The sequence below is a fragment of the Thunnus thynnus genome, chromosome 3 (assembly GCF_963924715.1).
Source record: "Thunnus thynnus chromosome 3, fThuThy2.1, whole genome shotgun sequence".
Classification (NCBI taxonomy): Eukaryota; Metazoa; Chordata; class Actinopteri; order Scombriformes; family Scombridae; genus Thunnus; species Thunnus thynnus.
Genome location: NC_089519.1, coordinates 11,836,469 through 11,855,444, shown reverse-complemented (window position 1 = coordinate 11,855,444; position 18,976 = coordinate 11,836,469). Strand labels below are relative to the sequence as shown.

Sequence of the window (18,976 nt, the reverse complement as noted above, 5' to 3'; positions counted from 1 at the left end):
GAAATTATTCTTTTCAACCAGTCTCACTTATTAACATGGTACTATGCTGCAGTGAATGTCAGCTCACTGACCACTTGGTGGAGACAGAGAATTGTTATTTGATCAATTATCTAAGAGTTTAGATATCAGCTTTTTAGGATTTTTGGGGAAATTACGTTTGACAGTTGTGATTATTATCACTATTGCCTTAAAGCACCCCCCACCACCACCAAAAAAAAAAAAAAAAGACACATAGTCTATTTATTCTCTGCTCATAGCTGGTGGAACAGAATATTATTTATTTATTTGCAAAAAATGATGAAAAAAAACTTTTAACTCCACAAAAAAAGCTGAAATTGACTGTGTTTATTTTGACACGCTTTGATTGTTTATTGTACGGCGTGACGTCACGAGTGTAATTGGCCTGAACCAGCAGTAAACTGACAAACCGACTCAGTCTCCATTAGCAGAGGGGAGAGACGGCCGCGTCTCTGCTCATCTGCTGTCCCGCATTCAACACCAGGAGCTCTGCGGTCCTTACACTCCGCTATCTGGAGGCTCCGGGACTCCTTCCGCCATGAAAACAAGCAGCTAACGGTAACGTTTGGGTTAGCTCCAGCGTTACCGTTAGCGGCGAGACTCCTCAGCCGGACAGGCGGCAGCGGCAGCAGCGGCAGCGGGAGCAGAGCGGAGCCGGAGTCCGGAGAGGAGGAGAGGTTACTGGATGTCACACTGACTCAGAGCAAACTCTCATTAGCTGAGCAGTCAACGCCTTGTTGCTGCCTGTAAACTTAAGTTATTTATAAAGCAAGAAGCGAAAAGAAACACTTCACGGTGAGTGAGCTGACCTGACATTAGCCAGCATTAGCCACATGATTTGTTGTATATCTTTGCTGACAGCTTGGTTTTTTGTTAAGAATGCTAACTTAGCCAGCTAACATTAGCCAAGTTAATGTCAATATTCAGTTTCTGTTTCTGTTCAGCTGCTTCTCATATATTGGTTCTAAAAAATGGTGGTTCTTGTTTCTGATGTTGGTCTTTTAGTACAGTTTCATTGTACAGCTGGACTTACTCATGTGAAATTGCTGCATGTAAATGATGGAGGAGCTGGCTAATAATTCATTGATCAGGTTAGCGACACTGAGGAGCAAAGGTATCATGCATCAGTGAGTTCCTCCTGTGACTCACTGTATATGCCTGACATAATCCTCCTGTTGTCTTTCCATGGCTCCTAATTTGTAAGCAATGCAAACAGACGGCCTCCCAACTGTGTCAGTGAAGAGTGGGGGTTGTTATTTTCATCACCTTTGATCTCGGATCTAACCTCATTGCCTTTTTATATGTCAAGCTATTAGCCTAAGCAACCAAGATTAATGAAACTTTACTGGCTGTGTAGAATAACAAAGTGTGTGCATGGTACATTATGACTTAGTAACAGGTGGTGATGAGTAGGCTATTGATGCTGTTGACATGTGTTAATATGAGACTTAGTAGCTTTTTCCATTTTCTCATAACTTGTTGGAAATTGTGTATATATAAGTACGTAACAGATGACGTACTGGCTCCTCATACTGATTTTTTTTACCTGCATATATGTTTGTTTATTTGAAAAATGTAATTTGGACTATTAGGGAAAGTGTTGATGATGATGATGATGATGATGATGAGGATGAGAATGATGATGTGTTTTAACTATTACTCATTTAGTACACAAAATGTCAATTACCAGAGACCAAAGTGTCTGTAAGTGGGGCCAGCAGGACATCATTCAATCATATGAAATGATATATAATAATTTTTATTTTTTGTGGAGCTGTAGTCAGAAAATTTGGGGCATTTTAACTGATAAAGGACCAAAATGGTTTATCAATTCTTAAAAATACATTGATATAAAAATTACATTCTGTCAATTAGCTAATCATATAATCAAGTATTTTTTACAGCTCAAGATTACAATTTTAAATTTTATTTGATGGATAAAAAAAACCATTGAATCTCCCAATCATTTCCTCACTGCTGACCTCTGTAGACTATCTTTGAAGACACTGTAAATGTCCTAGTCCTACTACAGTATTCAGTTTAAAGTATTCAGTCTAAGTTACACTTTTGATTGTGTGTTTGGTAAAGAAGTGGTGTTTGGTGTACAGAGGCCAGAGGCCTGAACTCCAGTGAGATCTGCTCTGCTCTGAAGTGTCTGCTTTGTACAAGTAAATGATTGACAAACCTGCCTTTTGCTCAGCCGGTGTATCCTGCAATCTAAGCTAACAGTTGAATGGTACTCTGAAGGTTTCTGCTCAGCAGTTCGAGCCCTTCCTGAATGTTCTGTGTTGGGAGGCCTGTGGAGAAAACACACACACCACTGAGTGCAAGGATTGGGATAGATGGTGGGTAACAGGAAAGGTGGGGGAGTGCTGATAAAAACAACAAGGTAATCTCCACAAGTCATACCATGTATTGTGGTTTTTGAAACACACAGGCACCTTTTGTATAAATAGTGCAAAAAAAAAAAAAGTAGTAGTGCCAAACATTCTCATTTTCTGATTCAGCTGCAGCTACCTGAGTGACTATTGACCTGCAAAAACTTGTGGAGTAATCTGGTAAAGACAAGAGTTTGTAATATAAGAATATAGTTAATCATGTGGATTTTGTTTCAGATAATTTATCAAAATATATGTTTTATTCGTGTTTGACTGCTCAGTTTGTTGCTGTTCTGTCTGCATGATGGGCTCATCATATGCAAGCAGAGCTTTAAGGTCATGAGTAAGACATGGAAGTTGATGTTAGTTCAGATTAAAGGTATCATCGCTCCCATACGATGTAATGTTTCAAAAGCATTACAGTTTTGTAGGTACTGTTGTTGGACACATTGTGAATGGCTTATTTTAAACATAGAACCTACTTTGCATAAACTAAACGTCAAGCTGAAATCACAATTAGTCATTGCTTTTTGTAGTCAAAAATACTGTCAATGCATTTTTTTACTTTATTGTCAATAGTATAATTTTATCAATAGTTTTTTTTATTAAAAAGGGAGAAAAGAAGGTCTGTAGTGAAATATCAGAAATGCTCTTGCTCTCAGCGGCTGGAGGGGGCGTGTCGGTGTCTGTGTTTGATTGATGTTAATTGGCAGGCTGAGGCCTAGCAGAAGAATGAGAGACAAAGTAAACAAACTTACACTGTAGCTTACAAGCCATGGGCAGACAGTGTTTTATTAGCAGTGGTACAGAAGAGTAACCACATTAGCATCTAAACAGGTATGTTTACATGCTGTTTAATGTGCTGCAGCTTAGCAGCTAATTAGCTATCTAGCCTGACGAAAGGACACTTTTCCCTGATGAATGTTTGTTTGTTGGCTTGTTCAACAAGCTAAGGTGCAGGACAAGATGTGTGTTCATGTGTGTTAGTTGGATATGAAGGAGACTTCAGCAGGAATGTGACCATCTGCCTGTGAAACGGTGATGTTACTAGTTTATGCAAATATGCTTTAAAGTGAAGTGATTTGATTTGCTTTTTGGAAACAAGTTCTCTATCTTTGTAGATGGGGCACTAATGGTATTCCTGTGGATTGAAAGCACATATAGGGGGCGCTATCATGAAACAAAACCAAAAAAATTAAATATAAATGTCTTTCTTTTGGTTTCTTTGGCTCTCAAAGGACAATGCAGGACATGTGATTTACAGAGAAGATATGTATCCTGTAGAAGAAGGAAAACATAAAATTAAATTTCAGTTTCAGACTTTAAAAAAAACACTGGAATTTACCAACTACTGATCATTGAATGACAAGAGCTTAAACGTGTCTCTGTAAAACTATAATCAGAAAATGTATAACACAGCTTGATGATGACATTACAGCAACAGAGTTACAGTGGAATGTATATATATGTGTGTATGTGTGTTGGGGGGGGGGGTGGATGTCAAGTAAATCCTGAGGTCATACTCGCCTTGTATTAGCCTGTTGTGTCATCACTGTGTGTCTGTGTGTGTGTGTTAGTGGAGGGCAGGGCAGGGCACAAGGCAGGGCGTTGTATCTTTACCAGCAGCCCCAGTTACTTGGAACAAAAGCTCTGTTGTTGAAGGATCATGTGACCGTGTGTGTGTGCGTGTGCGCGCGCGTGTGTGTGTGTTCGTTCGTTCCACCCTTGTCATGTGATCTGAGCTCAGGGCAGGGTCTGAGAAGTGCTGAGTCGCTCTGAGAGGTTCCTTCCAGCCAGGGAACAGGCAGACAGCGAGCGTACAGGCAGATAGGGGAGATGGATGGATGGATGGATGTCAAAGAGCGAAGAGGTGTGGGAGAAAGTCAGAGACAGACTGGGAAAGAGAGAGAGAGAAAGCCCTGTTGCTTTCTCTTGCCATGTGAAGAAAGCATCGCTGTTTCATTCTCCTCTTCATCTCTTTGTGGATTTTTAAACGGCAGTCGAGTAAAGATGAAAGCCTGCGTTATGAATCTCATCGACTTTTGGACTTTTTCCTTTTCGTTGGGATTTTGTGGTGGGAAACTTGGCTTGTCAGGATGACTCTGCTGCATCCCATGAAGTCTTCAGACTGCTACTGACTCACCATGAACCAGAGCAACATTTCTAATGAAATCAAGATACTCCTCTGCTCTCTACCTGGTAATACAACATTAAAACTAAATGTTTTAGCAACTAAAATTGACACCCTTTTACTGATGAGACATGTAGCTGTTTCTGTTATCCAGTGTGACTTTCATTGCAGCAGAAATATTTTCAATTCCTAGAATACCAGCATGATTAGCAGCTAACTATAAGGAGAGCAAAGGTTCCTCTGACTGTCTTTTGACCTTTAAGATAATTAATGTCTTTGCTTGTAATGTGCTAAGTAAAATGTATTGAAATACTCGGGTGCCTGCTGGTAGTGCCTGAATGAAATACTTTGTTGAAATGGTAATGTGGCCTCCCGACTCATTTATGTTTAAACTGAGAAGCGACACAACAGCCACGTGTTCGCAGTCGTCCAGCAGGTCCTGAAATACTTGTTTGAATCAATTCAACCTGCAGGTCAGGCTCGAGAGACTCATCTCTTCACAGGTCTTGTGTGTGTTTGCTTTGTGTGTGTGTGCATGCATGTGATTGACCCATTTTAAAAAGCTCCCTGCCGTGTGCATGTTGTATATTCCATACGCACATTATGCAATTGTTGGACAGTAGCAGGAAGGCTGATCCATACTCCTCTATCGATACTGTCATTTCAGTGCCAGATCATGCTGTTGACTGAGTGAATATATATAGACTCTGCACTTTGACACTTCCTTTCTCTCAATCTTTTTATGACTGGCTTTCTGAGACACCAGATAGGCTGAATAGATTAGAGAAACCCAGTTTGTCACAATCTCCACCTCTTCATGCACTTACATAACTTCTGTCAGTTTAACAGCAAAGTAACGGCACACAGTGTTGCACACAACACACAAGCCTTTCTTTGCTCAGCTTGTCTATGCCAGACAGAAGACATGAAACAACAGGTCAAATGTGAAATATTCAAACAAAGTAGTTTTTTCCTCTGGTCTCTATAGTTATGTAATTTGACTTCAGAAAATAAACCTTGTATATTAAAGTGTCTGCCTGTTCTGTCCTGATTTCCCAGGACTCAAGACGCCTTTCTGTGAGACCTGTGGATATGTCACATGGTTGTTGAACAATACGCCTGCATGCATACTGCAAATCTGAATTACCTTCATCACACCAAAACAGTATGTGCAGCTCTATCAATGAGTGTCAGCTGAATGCTGTTGAATCATTGATTAGAAGATTTCCATCTGAGCTGATAGCATGTTGGTCTCGATAGCAGAGAGAACACCAGCGCAGCATGGCTCATCCATTATACAACAGTTAGACTAACTGAGCAAGTGCACACCATGCTACAGGATGCTGTCATTTTTTTTTTTAGTGTTTTTGTAATAGTTTAGTTTTTTAAGGATATTGGGTTCTGGATATTTTTAAACGCATCATGACTTTTGTTCTCAAAAATGTTGAGAAATTGAATTGTCAGTGGGAAACTGTTATTCCTACTCTTAGAGTGCACAGAGGAATTTGAAGAATTTTGTGTAGGATTATCTTCAAGCAGAAGGTGGACACCATTGGCTTACAAGAGGGGAGATGGACTATAGTTGATGAGGAGAATAGTGTTTGTTCTTGTGGGAACTTGTTGACACTGAAAATTAAAGGTTCAGCTTCAGACAAACCTGTTTGTATAAAGCATCATCCAAACATGCCTGAAAGGGCCAATCACTATGTGAAGTAGGTTACAAAAACTGTCTGACGCAGCCACCTCCATTGCAGCATCAGACACTGTTTTACAATCTGACAAGCACTTTGTTTGAAGCATACTGACACTGACTGACACATACTTAAAGATAGCCTGTTGAGTTTTCTTGTACAAACAAACAAAAGTTATGTTTACATTTGGTGTCACTACCCAAATTGTATCTTGTGTATTCTTGAGGTGATAAATGCATTGTCTTTCTCATAAAACACTTGTGAAGCTAATTTTCTCAATTAAGTCCTGCATTGTTTACATCCATTTTTACTAGCTTGCGGTCTTCTTCTTCCCTGTCTTTGTTGGCACATTGCTGTGTTTCTTGCCATGTTACTGCCACCTGTAGATCTGTGAAATAGTGTGAAACCATTGGCAGGACTGTATCGCAACACACGTGCACATATCATGAGATAAAGAAAACGGAGACCCACTCATAAAAATCTGCTCTGTAGTGCTACTATAGGTCAGAAACTCCACAGGAGTACCTTTTTTAAATTGCATTTTATTCTTTTCCATACTATTTGAGATCTGCACTGCTTATTACTTGCAGTCACTGGTGCAAGAATGCATCAAATCTCAGCAGGTCTATGACCAAATCAGCTCTTTAAAAACTGAGCAATGTAAGAGTTGGTGCAGCATCAGTTTAAACAGCATCATGCAGTGTGTGTGTGTATCTGTCAGCCTCTCTATGCTCCGGCTCTCCCTTTGTCTTATTGTCACCCCACAGAGCAGCACAGAACAGGAACTGAGGCCCTGTGGTTCTTAACAACTGTTACCATGGCTCCAGTCCACTCTGCCTCGATCACTGGACACTGTGCACGTGTTTGAGGGAATGACTTGGCTTCCTGTCAGTGCATTTCTTCCTGTAATAGCAGACAGGCACTTCCTGCAAGCCAAAGTTAAAAGGAAGAGATGGAAGAGATCTGAGCCTTTAATGAGACGCTGGACTACAGTCGGGGCAAATAGAAGAAGATGTAGTTACATTTCAGCCAGATGATTTTTATTTTGTAAAGAATTGCTCGGGTTGTTGAGCGGGAACAGTCAAGATTTGCAAATGCTTCTGCAAAACCTTGATTTTTTTTCAGTGAAGCATCTGGACTTCATGAGACTTTAAAGGAATAGTTCGACATTTTGGGAAATACGCTTTCTCACCGAGAGTTAGATGAGAAGATCGATACGACTCTCATGTCTGTACGGTAAATGAAGTGAAGCTAGCTGCTTGTTAGCTTAGTTTAGCATAAAGACTGGAGCCTGGCTTTGTCCAAAGGTAACAAAATCCACCTACCAGCAGTTCTAAAGCTTACCAAACACTGGAAAGAAAACAAATAAGCATGTTTTACAAAATTTTTAACTATTTATTTAAGGATCACCACAGGGAAATTTCCTGCACAAGAGGATTAAAGCACAGGGTCGGCTAGCAACTCTGGAGCTGGTGGACATTTATTGTTACGATCAAGGATAAAGCACACGGCTGAGACAGGCAACAGGCCGGCTTCAAGGATGATCAAACTCACCTTTTACAAAATCTGGTGATATAGTATGGGTATTTAGTTTTGTTTATCAGTTGTGTCTTCTCTTTCCAGGGGCTGCTGTTCACCACACTGGCGGCATGAGTCATGACGTCAGTGGTGCTGGTCGACACTGGTGGGACGGTAGTGGAGTATGTCACAGCTGTGGAGGACCCCCAGCAGGTGGGTTGGACACAGTCATAAGCAAGAGTGTCATTGAAAGTGCTGTTCACAACAACAGCTTGCCTTCTTACTCTCTTATTGTAAACTTTTTTAACTGTCTTGCTCTCTTCCCTGTCCCAGCAGGAGGGTGAGTGCGAGGTGGACCTGGAGCTGGAAGGAGAGGTGGAAGGCGAGTGTGAAGCTGAGGAAGCCTATGAGGAGGTACAGGACAGAGAGGAGGCTGAGGACTACCCAGCAGTCATTGTGGAGGAGGTGCCCGGTGCCAGTCTGGCCGAGGAGCAAAGTTACTCAGCACAGGTGTTGGTGTATGATGACGAGGCGTATCTGATGCAGGAAGTGGGCGATGAGCAGGAGGTGGAGACAGAAAGTGAGGCAGGTGAGACATGATTACTCCTGTATTAATCACAAGTTGTATTTAAAGCTGGAGTGTGGGACTTTTGTCGCCCCCTTCTGGCAGTGACAGTAATTACAAAAACACTCTTGACATGTACTTGCGTTATAGGCTCCGCCGTAGCTTACTCTGTCACTACCGTTGCGCCTGTAAAACAGATAAATTGCTGTGAGCATCATAAAACCCCCGCGAAATGACTCATTTTATCTCATCAAAATTTGGTCCATTAGGTCCGATATCATTTGGAAGGTCTAGAAGAGCCGCACAATTCAATTATTTTATCCCCATTCAAGTTAGCAGAGGGCTCACCAGAAATCAGCCAGCTCGGCTGGTAGAAGTCTCTGGGTGTGCATTCCAACAGCCAGCACAGGAATGTCCTTCCAGACATGAGTTTTTAAAACTCTGTATACCATGAAATACAGAGAGATTTATCTGGCAGTGATAGGCTTAATCAGCATTGTGTGAACTCTTTTGGTAAGGGCTTGAATGTAACGGATGTTCATTTATATGTATGTTCTTCTGGTATTTATCATTACTGGACATCTAACTTGATCTCCCCTTTTTGAGGTGCTGAGATGTGTTTCTTTTCTGTATTCTGTTGCTATTGCTGATGCACTGTTCCTATTTCTCCACTGGGATTATCAAAGTCTCACATTATCTGGCAAAACGAGGAATTTTGCCCTCATCTAGCTGATGTAACTACAGTTATGTGCTGCATGTCTGACGAACCAAACATTGGTTCTGCATTTATGAGACATTTGTGACCCTTCATTTTCTTCAACCAACAAGCCGATCATTTGACCTCACTATGAATAGTCCTGCCATGGCTTATATTCACACATTTACATATTTTTAGCTGGTGCAGCTGCCAGAGCTGATGCTCAAACATAGTTGTGTGTCTGATGTCTCCTTCTGAGCATCTGTGGTACACTTTTAACATGTTGATCTGCTCTGTTCTTCGTGCTTTGTCTTTTCCTGTATTTATTGTACAGCTTTTATTTCTATCACATCACCCCTGGCTTTACTGGTTCTTATGTTTGGTTAAGTGCTTATAAGTTACAAAACAAGTTTTCTTGTATATTGTAGACTTTAGATAATTAGTTCACAAGAATCTAGATCCAAGGTTAAAACATTGATTAAAGCTTGGAAAAGCATAGAACGTGTTTCTTTTGTTTATTATGGTTGGGCTGCACTGGGGCGTATTTGTCATACAGTGTGATTCTGCTGCCAGCACCCCTGGCACTGTCTGTGAGGGCGGCAGCCCCCTGTGTCCACACACTGCCACCTTGTGGATATTTTTGGACAGTTGCTACTTCATAAACAGTGACAGTGTCTAGTATTAACTCACTGATCTTCCATTGATCCCTTTATTAATGGTGATGTGTTCAGTGATGTCTTTCAGTCTGAAACAGACTGAAAGACAGAGGCAAAATAATTGTGTACTTATGAAAGTTGAAATCATTCACACTGTCCCAAGAAATATCAGCAATTTGCCCACTCAGTCGGACAATACATCTGGAAGTCTACATTTTGAGAAAATTGGGAATTACTTGTGTAGTTTAGTATAACTTCAAGTCTGGTCCCAAATGAGAAATGTGCTGCCTATAGCTGGAGCTTTGAAACTGAACATGTGATTGTATTTCATCATCAGTACCTACCTGGCTACCTGTGACCCAAGCTGAGGAAATAAGAACCTTTAGATTGGACCACTTGATAAACAAAAAAAAATCATATGCATCATGTTGTGACTGTTTAATCTCATAGAGGAAAAAAGACATTGACATCTTATAAAAGAATAGACTCTAAAAATGATTGTTGAAAAAAATCATGTTAACCATTTAGGCCACTCTTCTATAATCAACATTTCTGCACTACGACACAACTGCTGCATGTGCTTTATTTGTAACACTTAAACTGAACTTGAAGAGCTTGTGTTGAACCTACTGATTCTGTTTAGGAAACTCAAATGTTGCTTCAGAGCTTAAATTATATCTAATATAAAATTTGAGCAAACTTTCATAATATTTCATTCTGAACTCTAAATTATTAACGAGTGTTTGCACATTATTTTAAATGTAGTTAGTGTTGACAGATGTGAGATATTTGTGGTGGCTACAAACAATAACTATGGAAAAATAAGCATCTTAAATATGGAATTGATAATGACCAGTACAGTCAGTGATAAATGGGTTTACTGATTAAGTTGTGGGAGTGCATTTGGCCTATACAGAAATTTTTGTGAAATCAGGTAAAAAGCAAAAAAAAAATCGTGCCATAAAACACCTACAAACATGTAACCACTATCTTAAAAAAAGCATTGTTTTGAACTGAGCTGGCGTAGGTCATTGTCTTGTTCAAGTTTATATTTCTTAGCGGTGAATCTGCGGTGCACAATTCACCTTTGTTCTTTAATAATTAGATTTTTTTGTGCAGTGGGGTTTTTAAAGCAGAGTTGTAACACTACAGCTTTATTTGACGTACTCACTACGCAAAAGAGGGAGGGCAGAGGAAGGATTTCCTGTGTCGGCGGCGGAGGGATACCTTTCTGCCGCTGTTCTGTGTCTCGTTGAAATCGAGGAGATTTTCCCATTAGCGGCGGAGTGATCTGAGGTAGTAGCTTCCCATACAATTCAGTGAGAAGTCAATGTGAATCTGCAGCAAGAGGGAAAAACATGGCGACTTCGCAGCATGAGGGGCACGCAAATCAGCTCGATCTACTCATCAGAGCCGGTAACGTATCAATATGTACTCATAACCTCGATCCGGGAGTCAACGTGAACGCGGGGCTTGTGTTTTTAAGCTGGGCCGCTGAGCAGTGTGCTGTTAGTTAATGGAGGCAGTCAGGAAGTGATCACCTTGGTAGCCCTGCATGGCGTTTTATCAAACCCGCTTTTAGAGGAGAAAAACTTTCGCAGAGCTCGCCAGTCTGCACAGATTGATAGCTACCTGCACCAGGTGTGTTTTGCATGTTAGGGCGGATTGTTCCCCTCAGCAGTGGGATGTAGAGTTAACGGTTTTGCAGAGCGGCTCTGCAAAACCAGGAAGTGTAACGATGTTGTCTTTCCTACGTCTTTGCCACGCTGTCTGAGTCGGAAGGACATGTGGGTTTATTTTTACTCGTATGAATTTGGCACACACTAATGGATATCTTCCTCTGTTATTATGATAATAGACGTGTGTTTTAGTATTTCACCGCGGATGGCTTTAGTTAGTTCTGTTTGTGGGAACAATGTGCAGAAATAGTCCCTGAAGAACAGTCTGCTGGCCCTGTAAATACATGACTCTGCTGTGGTATTTGTCTGAATTTCGGGTGTTTTTTGTGCAAATTTTACACATTTACAACGTCAAATCTTCTGATATTGTTTGTGGATAGTTTCCGTCGCCTTGTGGAGTCTCTGGTTGAAGCGTGGGGCGGCCTGCACTCGCTTTCTTCCCTGTTTCAAGTGCGGCTTCAGCCTCCGACCACACCGACCTGCACACACATACACACATTTTCTGTTATTTCACTCGCGTGTTAACCGTTTCTGTTCACGAGTGATATGTTGTGAAGGACACCGCGTCGTTTCCATGTCTCTTTAATCACAATTTTCAAAGTATTTTTTGTACCATTTCTATGGCGGAAGCATTGTTTATCTGAGAAGGCGGGGTGTGTGTTTGATTGATGTGCCCTTTAGTCAAATGGCGTGCGCGCTGCGTTAGAACGTCAGCAAGACGTCCAATCACAGTTCACCGGGGGCGGGATCATAATCTGAGAATTGGCCAATAGCGGGTGAGGCGGGTGTTGAGTGACAAGAGGATTTGTGCGTTTCTTCGCAGAGAACTGGAGGGAAAGGATGAGGAGTGTAAACACGGAAGTCATCACAGGCAGCACTGCTTTTTGTCGGACTTGCTGCTATTCTTGGCGCCGTTACCTAGTAGAATACGTTTATAAGACATTTTTTAAACTTATAAAATGACATTTGTTGCACATTACTCACATAATTCACACGTTACAAAATTCTCAAAGTCTTTTCATAGTTTAATAATTTTAGGTAAATCAAACTCCTCACAATTTTGACAGACTTGAAATGGCCAAAGTATGTATATATGGTTATGTATGTCAAGCCAAGCTGCAGCTCTCTGACCTCACACCTTCTGGTGGTCTTATTACAGCACAGCTGCCTGGTTTCAAGGGCAGTCCAGCAGGCTATAGGGTCTCTGCTGTGATTGCTACTAGCATGTCCTGTTTGTTTGTGAGTGGGACAGTCTAAAGATAGCCCATTTCTCTCCCCTATGCAGTGCCTGTTGCCTCAGTGAGATAGCCAAACATGGACAGGGCAGGGTGTAACAGAGTCTCGTGTTTCCCACCAGTGATTGACAACAGCAGCAGGTGCCCTGGGTTCCTTCTCAGAGTCCCAGATGCGCCATGTACCATTTCCCTCACAACAGGCTGAATTCCATGTTTTGTTTAAACATCATTGTTTCTTTTTGTGTTGTGTCTGTGTAAATATGATAGGGAACGCGGTTACTGCATTTTGGGGTTTTCAGCCCGTCTGACATTTCTCCATGTTAATTTTGGAAGGCAGCAGTACGTGTAGTTGAAGCATTTTACTTGGTCTGACCTCCCTGAACCTTCCTCACGTCACTCTGTAGTATCCTTTAATCACTCCCAGTATCTCGCACTTCTAAACTACACTCAAAATATGCAGAAATAAAAACAGTGTCATCATAACTAGTTTAATAAGTGCAAAGAGGGAAGCGAGCAAAGAAATTTCCTTCTGTAAGGGTAGTACCTTACATAAAGTCATAGTGTATCTGCATCAGAGTGAATTTGTTGTCTACTGAAATGCCACATCAGTTGGCCATCAGCAACAGCTTTTCACTAGGGGGCGCCATTTAGTGTTTTGTGTGCACCTCTGTATTAGCAGTGTGGGGATAGAGGTGACACAGTTTTTTTATTTGGGAAATTATTAAGTTAAGCATGTAAATACAGGAATTGGAGTTTCTTGTAGCATTAGATATGAGGCTGCAAGCTGGCCTGGTGCTGAAGTGTGCTTGAGCTGGACTTAGGTTTAATAAAGTATAACAAATATGGGCTCAAAACTGGGCTTGATCAATAACTTAATTTTACCAAAGTATTAATTAATCGATTCTGTGTGTGTGCTTCAGTGGAGGCCTCTGTCCATGGCACCAGTGTCCACTGTTCTGACAAGACCATTGAGGCTGCAGAGGCTCTGCTACGCATGGATTCACCCTCCAGCCTCAGAGAAGACCGCAGTCCAGGTAAAAAACACAAACTAATTAAGTCCCTTTCAGACACGCATCCCTTAAGTCAAATATCTCATCAACCAAACTTTTATCCAACAACACACCCTGTTCTGACTCATCCCGCTTTCACTCCTCCATCTAGAAGCTTTTGTTCCGCCATACGTAGCGACACCAGACTTCCTCCACGCTGCCATGCGTCCTGACATGATGGCAGAGACAGAGGTGGAGATAACGACGGAGGACTGCTGCGAGGAGGAGGAGGATGAAGAGATGGTCACCCTGCTGGAAGAGCCAGAACCAGAGCCTGACCACGAGCCTGTCAGGAAGAGGAGAGGTAGATAAAAACAGTTTGTAATATGTGTTTGTGCCAAAACAGTTAACTGCAGTACTTCAAAGCTGCAGACAGGAAAAACCATGTTTTGAATGTTTCAAACCAAGTTTTAAGTGGAAAAACATCTGGCAGCTCTGTGATTAACTTTACCTCACAACCAGAGTGGAACCAGGCCACAAGCCTCAAACCAAAACTTCCAGCCACACTGTTAATTATACTGACTGAAGAAACTGAATAGCACCATCTAGTGGTTGAGTTTTACTGAGTCTCAACTGAGCTTCACAAATTAGTGATCTCAGGATAAACTAACTCAAGGTAAATGATTAATCATCTTTAAAATGTTTCCTTTTTGCAGCTGGACGGAAGCCAAAGACACATCAGTCAGCATTTTCCAATGGCTCACCCGACCTTGGCATCAAGAAGAAACCAAGAGAAGGGAAAGGTATCTAACAGTAGTAATGTTCCCCACTGTAATGTTACTTTACGGATGTTACATGAAATCCAAATGTTTAAAGCACTGATAAATATGGATTAGCATTTAGCAGGGCACTAAATTTACTTTGACCCCCAGCAGGGAGCACCACCTACCTATGGGAGTTCCTGTTGGACCTCCTCCAGGACAAGAACACCTGTCCCAGGTACATCAAGTGGACCCAGAGGGAGAAGGGCATCTTCAAACTGGTCGACTCAAAAGCTGTGTCCAAGCTGTGGGGCAAACACAAGAACAAGCCAGACATGAACTATGAGACAATGGGCCGGGCACTCAGGTGATGAGTCTGTGTGTGTTATTGTATGAGTGTGTAACATATGGAGGTTTCAGATCGTTTGTATTTTTGAAAAACAACACTGTAACCCCTGACCATCATTTTTCTTCAGATATTATTACCAGCGTGGCATCCTTGCCAAAGTAGAGGGCCAGCGGCTGGTTTATCAGTTCAAAGAGATGCCCAAAAACATTGTCATCATCGACGACGACAAGGCAGACATGTCCGCCGACCATCTGATTGGCTCAGAGACTGCTTCCTCCTATGAGCGTGTGCCACCGCCACCAGACATGCTGCTCCAGGCGACCGAGCTGTCGTCCTCTAAGAGGCCCAACATCCTGCGGGGAGGCAACAGAGCCAACGTGGTCCAAACCCCTGTCGCAGTGGGCAGCAAAACGGTGGCAGGAGGTGGTACAGCAGTGGCAGCAGGGGTTCCAAGGATAGTGACCGGTTCAACAGCGCCAGATGGGACCCAGCACTCTCACACGGCCATCATCTCAAACGCCACTGGGCCCAGGTAAGACTCCTGCAGAGATGAGACCTGCAGTTCAGACTAAGGGTGACTCATCACAGGAATACAGATTGTGGCATATTCTTCCAACTGTAAGTATTGACTTTTGACTCTCTGTCCTGTCATACCTCATGTCTGCAGGACAGTGCGGGTTGCTATGCAGGTGCCCGTAGTCATGACAACATCGCTGGGTCAGAAGATCTCTACAGTTGCTGTGCAGCAGCCAGCAGGAACAACGGGGGCAGCCGGCCACACCACCCTCCTCACTAACACTTCTCCTGTCGGTGCTGCTGCTGGTGGCACCAACTCCCAACAGAAGGTATGTACATGGGAAGAGATATAACGGCTTTTAAGGATTTTTTCTATAAGAGGTGTCTCTGGTTTTGGGTCTTTTTTTGCTACTTTTAAATAAGCTATTCAGTTTAAATTTCTGTGTATTTTTTTTTTTTTGGCGTAGGTTGTGATCCAGACCATCCCCACCATGGTCCCAGCCACAGCAGAGAACGGAGACAAGATCACTGTCCAGCTAGCCAAGATCATCACAATCCCAGCCCACCAGTTGGCTCAGTGTCAGCTCCAGACCTCCACAGGCTCGGCCAAGCACAGCGTCGGGGCCTCGCCAGCAGGCATCAGCCTCCTCGGAAGCCCCCTGACGGTCCGGACCCTGGCTCCTGTCAGCGTCGCCCCAGGAGCGCAAGTGATGAGACTCACTGTGCCAACGCAGGGACAGCAACAGACTCTAGTGGTGTCACAGCCAGGAAGTGTCAGTAGCGGGGTGGTTACAGTATCAACAGCCAATCAGACGTTGACGGCGCAGCCTCGCATCATCAGCGGCGTCATCAATGGCTCAGAGCTGGTGATAGGAGGGCCAGCAACCGGAGGAGTCTCTGTGGAGAAGCTGAAGGCAGCAGGTGTTCAGGTCCAAGCTGTTCAGGTGCCGATGACAGTGGCAGTCCAACAGAACCAGGTGAACCCCAAAACCGTCCAATCAGAGGCGGTGGACGCTGAGGTGGTAATCAAACTGGAAACACCTGATGTGATAAAGACAGAAGAGCCCGAGTGTTGAAATGCACACGTCTACCAACATCCATCGTTCCCTTCTCTGGCAGAGAGGGTCAGTTTGTACATGTGTGAAGTCATTTTGGCTCTTGTAATAACCAGCAGCAGTCTGTGAGACTTTAAAGACTCCTGAAGGCCTGTTTTTAGTCCCAAACCTGTCTTCACTTCATCTACCCTGTTGCTGCCTAGAACTGTACTGAACTGAGCCGGTCTCCCTCAGAACCACACTGAAACCTCTTGGAGTGAAACGGTCATGTACGGAGGTCCAGCTGTACCCTGCAACATAGGAATACACACAGACTTTAAAGGGACTTGTCGGGAAAGGTAAAGGGACCAACCTTGATCACTACAGTTATGCCTTGTAAATGGATCGCTATCACTGACTGAAAATGGGAAAACGGAGGCACCTTGAAAATACAAAAAATAAAGGCTGAAACACTACAAAATAAGGCAAATGATTACAACCAACCAAAACGTGAACTATTAAGTAAAAAAGACACAGCAGGGGGGGTGTAAAAGCTTTTGTAGAGATCTTCTTTTGTATTAAATTTTGCCTCTACAGATGTTAAGACCAGCAACTTTTTGTTTTGTTTTTACTTATATCACTGTGCAGATCAAGTGTGGTTGGTGCTACAGTATGTGAGTCCTAAAGGAGAGAGAGAGAGAGGGACAGAGAGAGAGAGAGAAAGAGAGAGAGAAAGAAAGAAAGAAAGAGAAAGTGGAGCTGTGAGAAGCTCTAAGGCAGAAAGATATCAGACAGAATGGTCATGTATGTACATATATACATATATATATATATATATATATACACCTATTATACAGTTTACGGAGTAAAGTTAACAGAACAGCCTTAGATTTTAATTTTGACGTTCTTTTTCATGTATTGTCTGAACATTAAGCTGAAATTTGTTTTTGTGTTTTGATACATTGTACCAAGCACAGTATTATTGAAACAAAGGGGAACTAATACTTTTTATATGATTATTAGTTCTTCTATCAGGCTGTTAATGCTAACATAGATCGAATCTTCATCATATTGTGGATCAGTGGCCAGATTGCTTGCAGTACATCTTCCAGCGTTTAGCGGAATCTCCAGGTTTGAATTACAGATGAATTCGGTAAAAGGAATCTCGGCTCAGTGCTTTATTTTCTGACAGATGTTTGTTTTCTTCACAAAGCTACACATCTGGCTGCGTGGAGACAAAGAAATGTGAGACTGTGCTGATGCATTCTGCCATGTCTTGGTAAAAAAAAAAAGAATCCAGATAGAAATGAAGATGCACGTAAACTGGGAGATCAAGAATGAAATGAAGCAATTATTTTAACTATTAAAAAAGAGGCGCTGAAAATAACAGATTTATGTAAAACAGCTGCAAAAATGTGCTGTCCCAGGTCACTTTACATCTCGCTTAAACAGAGGGTCAATTTGCCAGATGAGTCTCTGCCCCTACATTTCATTTATTATTTTTTTATCTAAAAAGAGGGAAGATGGAGAGAAAGATGTTTGTGTTCAGACTGAACTGTTTGTATATTCAACATTTGAAGTATATTCTATTTTGTTGTACTCTTGTTTCAAAGTGTATTAAAGTAGATTTTACTGAAATATAAAAAGACATTTGAAACCTTACAGCTGTTTTCCTCATGTTTTTACACAAATTTACTACTTGGTATTTTACTTAATTTGTCCCACTTTAGAATGTGATTTAACTACTTAAAAAATGAATAGAGTTTCAGGTATTATGTTCAACCCTCTACATTGACAGTTGTTCAAGAGAAAATAGAAAGGGTGGCTTATATTTGGAGTTTACGTAATAACCAAATCTGATTGTCAGTAACCTAATTTTTAAAAAGTGATAACATTTATTCTTCCCAGTGTATCAGGAGCACATTGAGTACAGACTGTTCCTGAGGTTATTTTGCACGTTCTGTCATTCAGTTGCTGTTTCATTGATAACTAGACAAATAAATCAAACAACAGTTTGAAATGTGATAGTTAGTTATACTGTAGCTGAAAAGAGGCTCAAGAAAAAAGAGGAGACAAGAAAACAAAAAACAAAAAAGTCCAAATGTCACAATCCCAAAAGGTACATTTTGATATGTGAATTGACCTTTAAAAAAGTTCAAGGCAGTCTTTGAACAGCCTTAATAGTATGTTTGTTCAAACACAGCTCACAGTGTATTTTTGCCAGAAGAATGTCAGCTGGTTGTCAGATGCCTCACTGTCTGCTACATGGTTCAACAATTCTAAAATCTAAGATGGATATTATCCACAGAAAAACTGTGTGCCCTTTGTCGGTCAGGTCAAGGTCAGGAAGAGGATGAGAGATGCAACAAGGGATGAAATCAACACGAGAGAACAGAACAGAGGAAGGATCAGAAAACCCAAAATGTGATAAAAATGTGAGGTTAATTTCATCACTCAAATCATGGTTTAACTACAAGAGTGAAGTACCGAGATCTAACAATTTACTGATCTACTTACTCAACAACATCAGTGTAACATGCCGTAGTTTCGACAGACCGATGTCACAACAGCTTATAAATTAAAACAGGAACATAAGCAGCACTTATGTGGGAGTGTGTTGTGTTGGAGTGCTCTGATGTTTATGGACTGTAGTACCTGGATATAGGAAAGTCTTCATCTGCCGAAGATCATGCAGCTCCTCTTGGTATGTCTAGTGTAACACACCTGCTCACGAGTGCCTGCACACTTAACATGAAGCA

General features: G+C 41.9%; 1 protein-coding gene across 11 annotated transcripts; it reads left to right on the top strand.

Moving 5' to 3' along the window:
* The first annotated feature begins 424 nt into the window (after positions 1 to 424).
* Positions 425 to 17,879, top strand: elf2b (E74-like factor 2b (ets domain transcription factor)). Of its 11 annotated transcripts, none has more exons than XM_067584212.1 (10): positions 425 to 813; positions 7,842 to 7,949; positions 8,073 to 8,325; positions 13,489 to 13,602; positions 13,730 to 13,921; positions 14,274 to 14,360; positions 14,493 to 14,685; positions 14,795 to 15,199; positions 15,335 to 15,512; positions 15,651 to 17,879. In XM_067584212.1, the coding sequence occupies exons 2-10, from the start codon at positions 7,875 to 7,877 to the stop codon at positions 16,257 to 16,259; spliced, it is 2,106 nt and encodes a 701-aa protein (XP_067440313.1). In that variant the 5' UTR covers positions 425 to 813; positions 7,842 to 7,874; the 3' UTR covers positions 16,260 to 17,879. The 11 variants fall into 11 exon arrangements, with proteins under 11 accessions (XP_067440313.1, XP_067440312.1, XP_067440305.1 ...); XM_067584211.1 differs by having other exon boundaries at positions 8,070 to 8,325; XM_067584204.1 differs by having other exon boundaries at positions 8,070 to 8,325; positions 14,490 to 14,685.
* Positions 17,880 to 18,976: the final 1,097 nt, after the last annotated feature.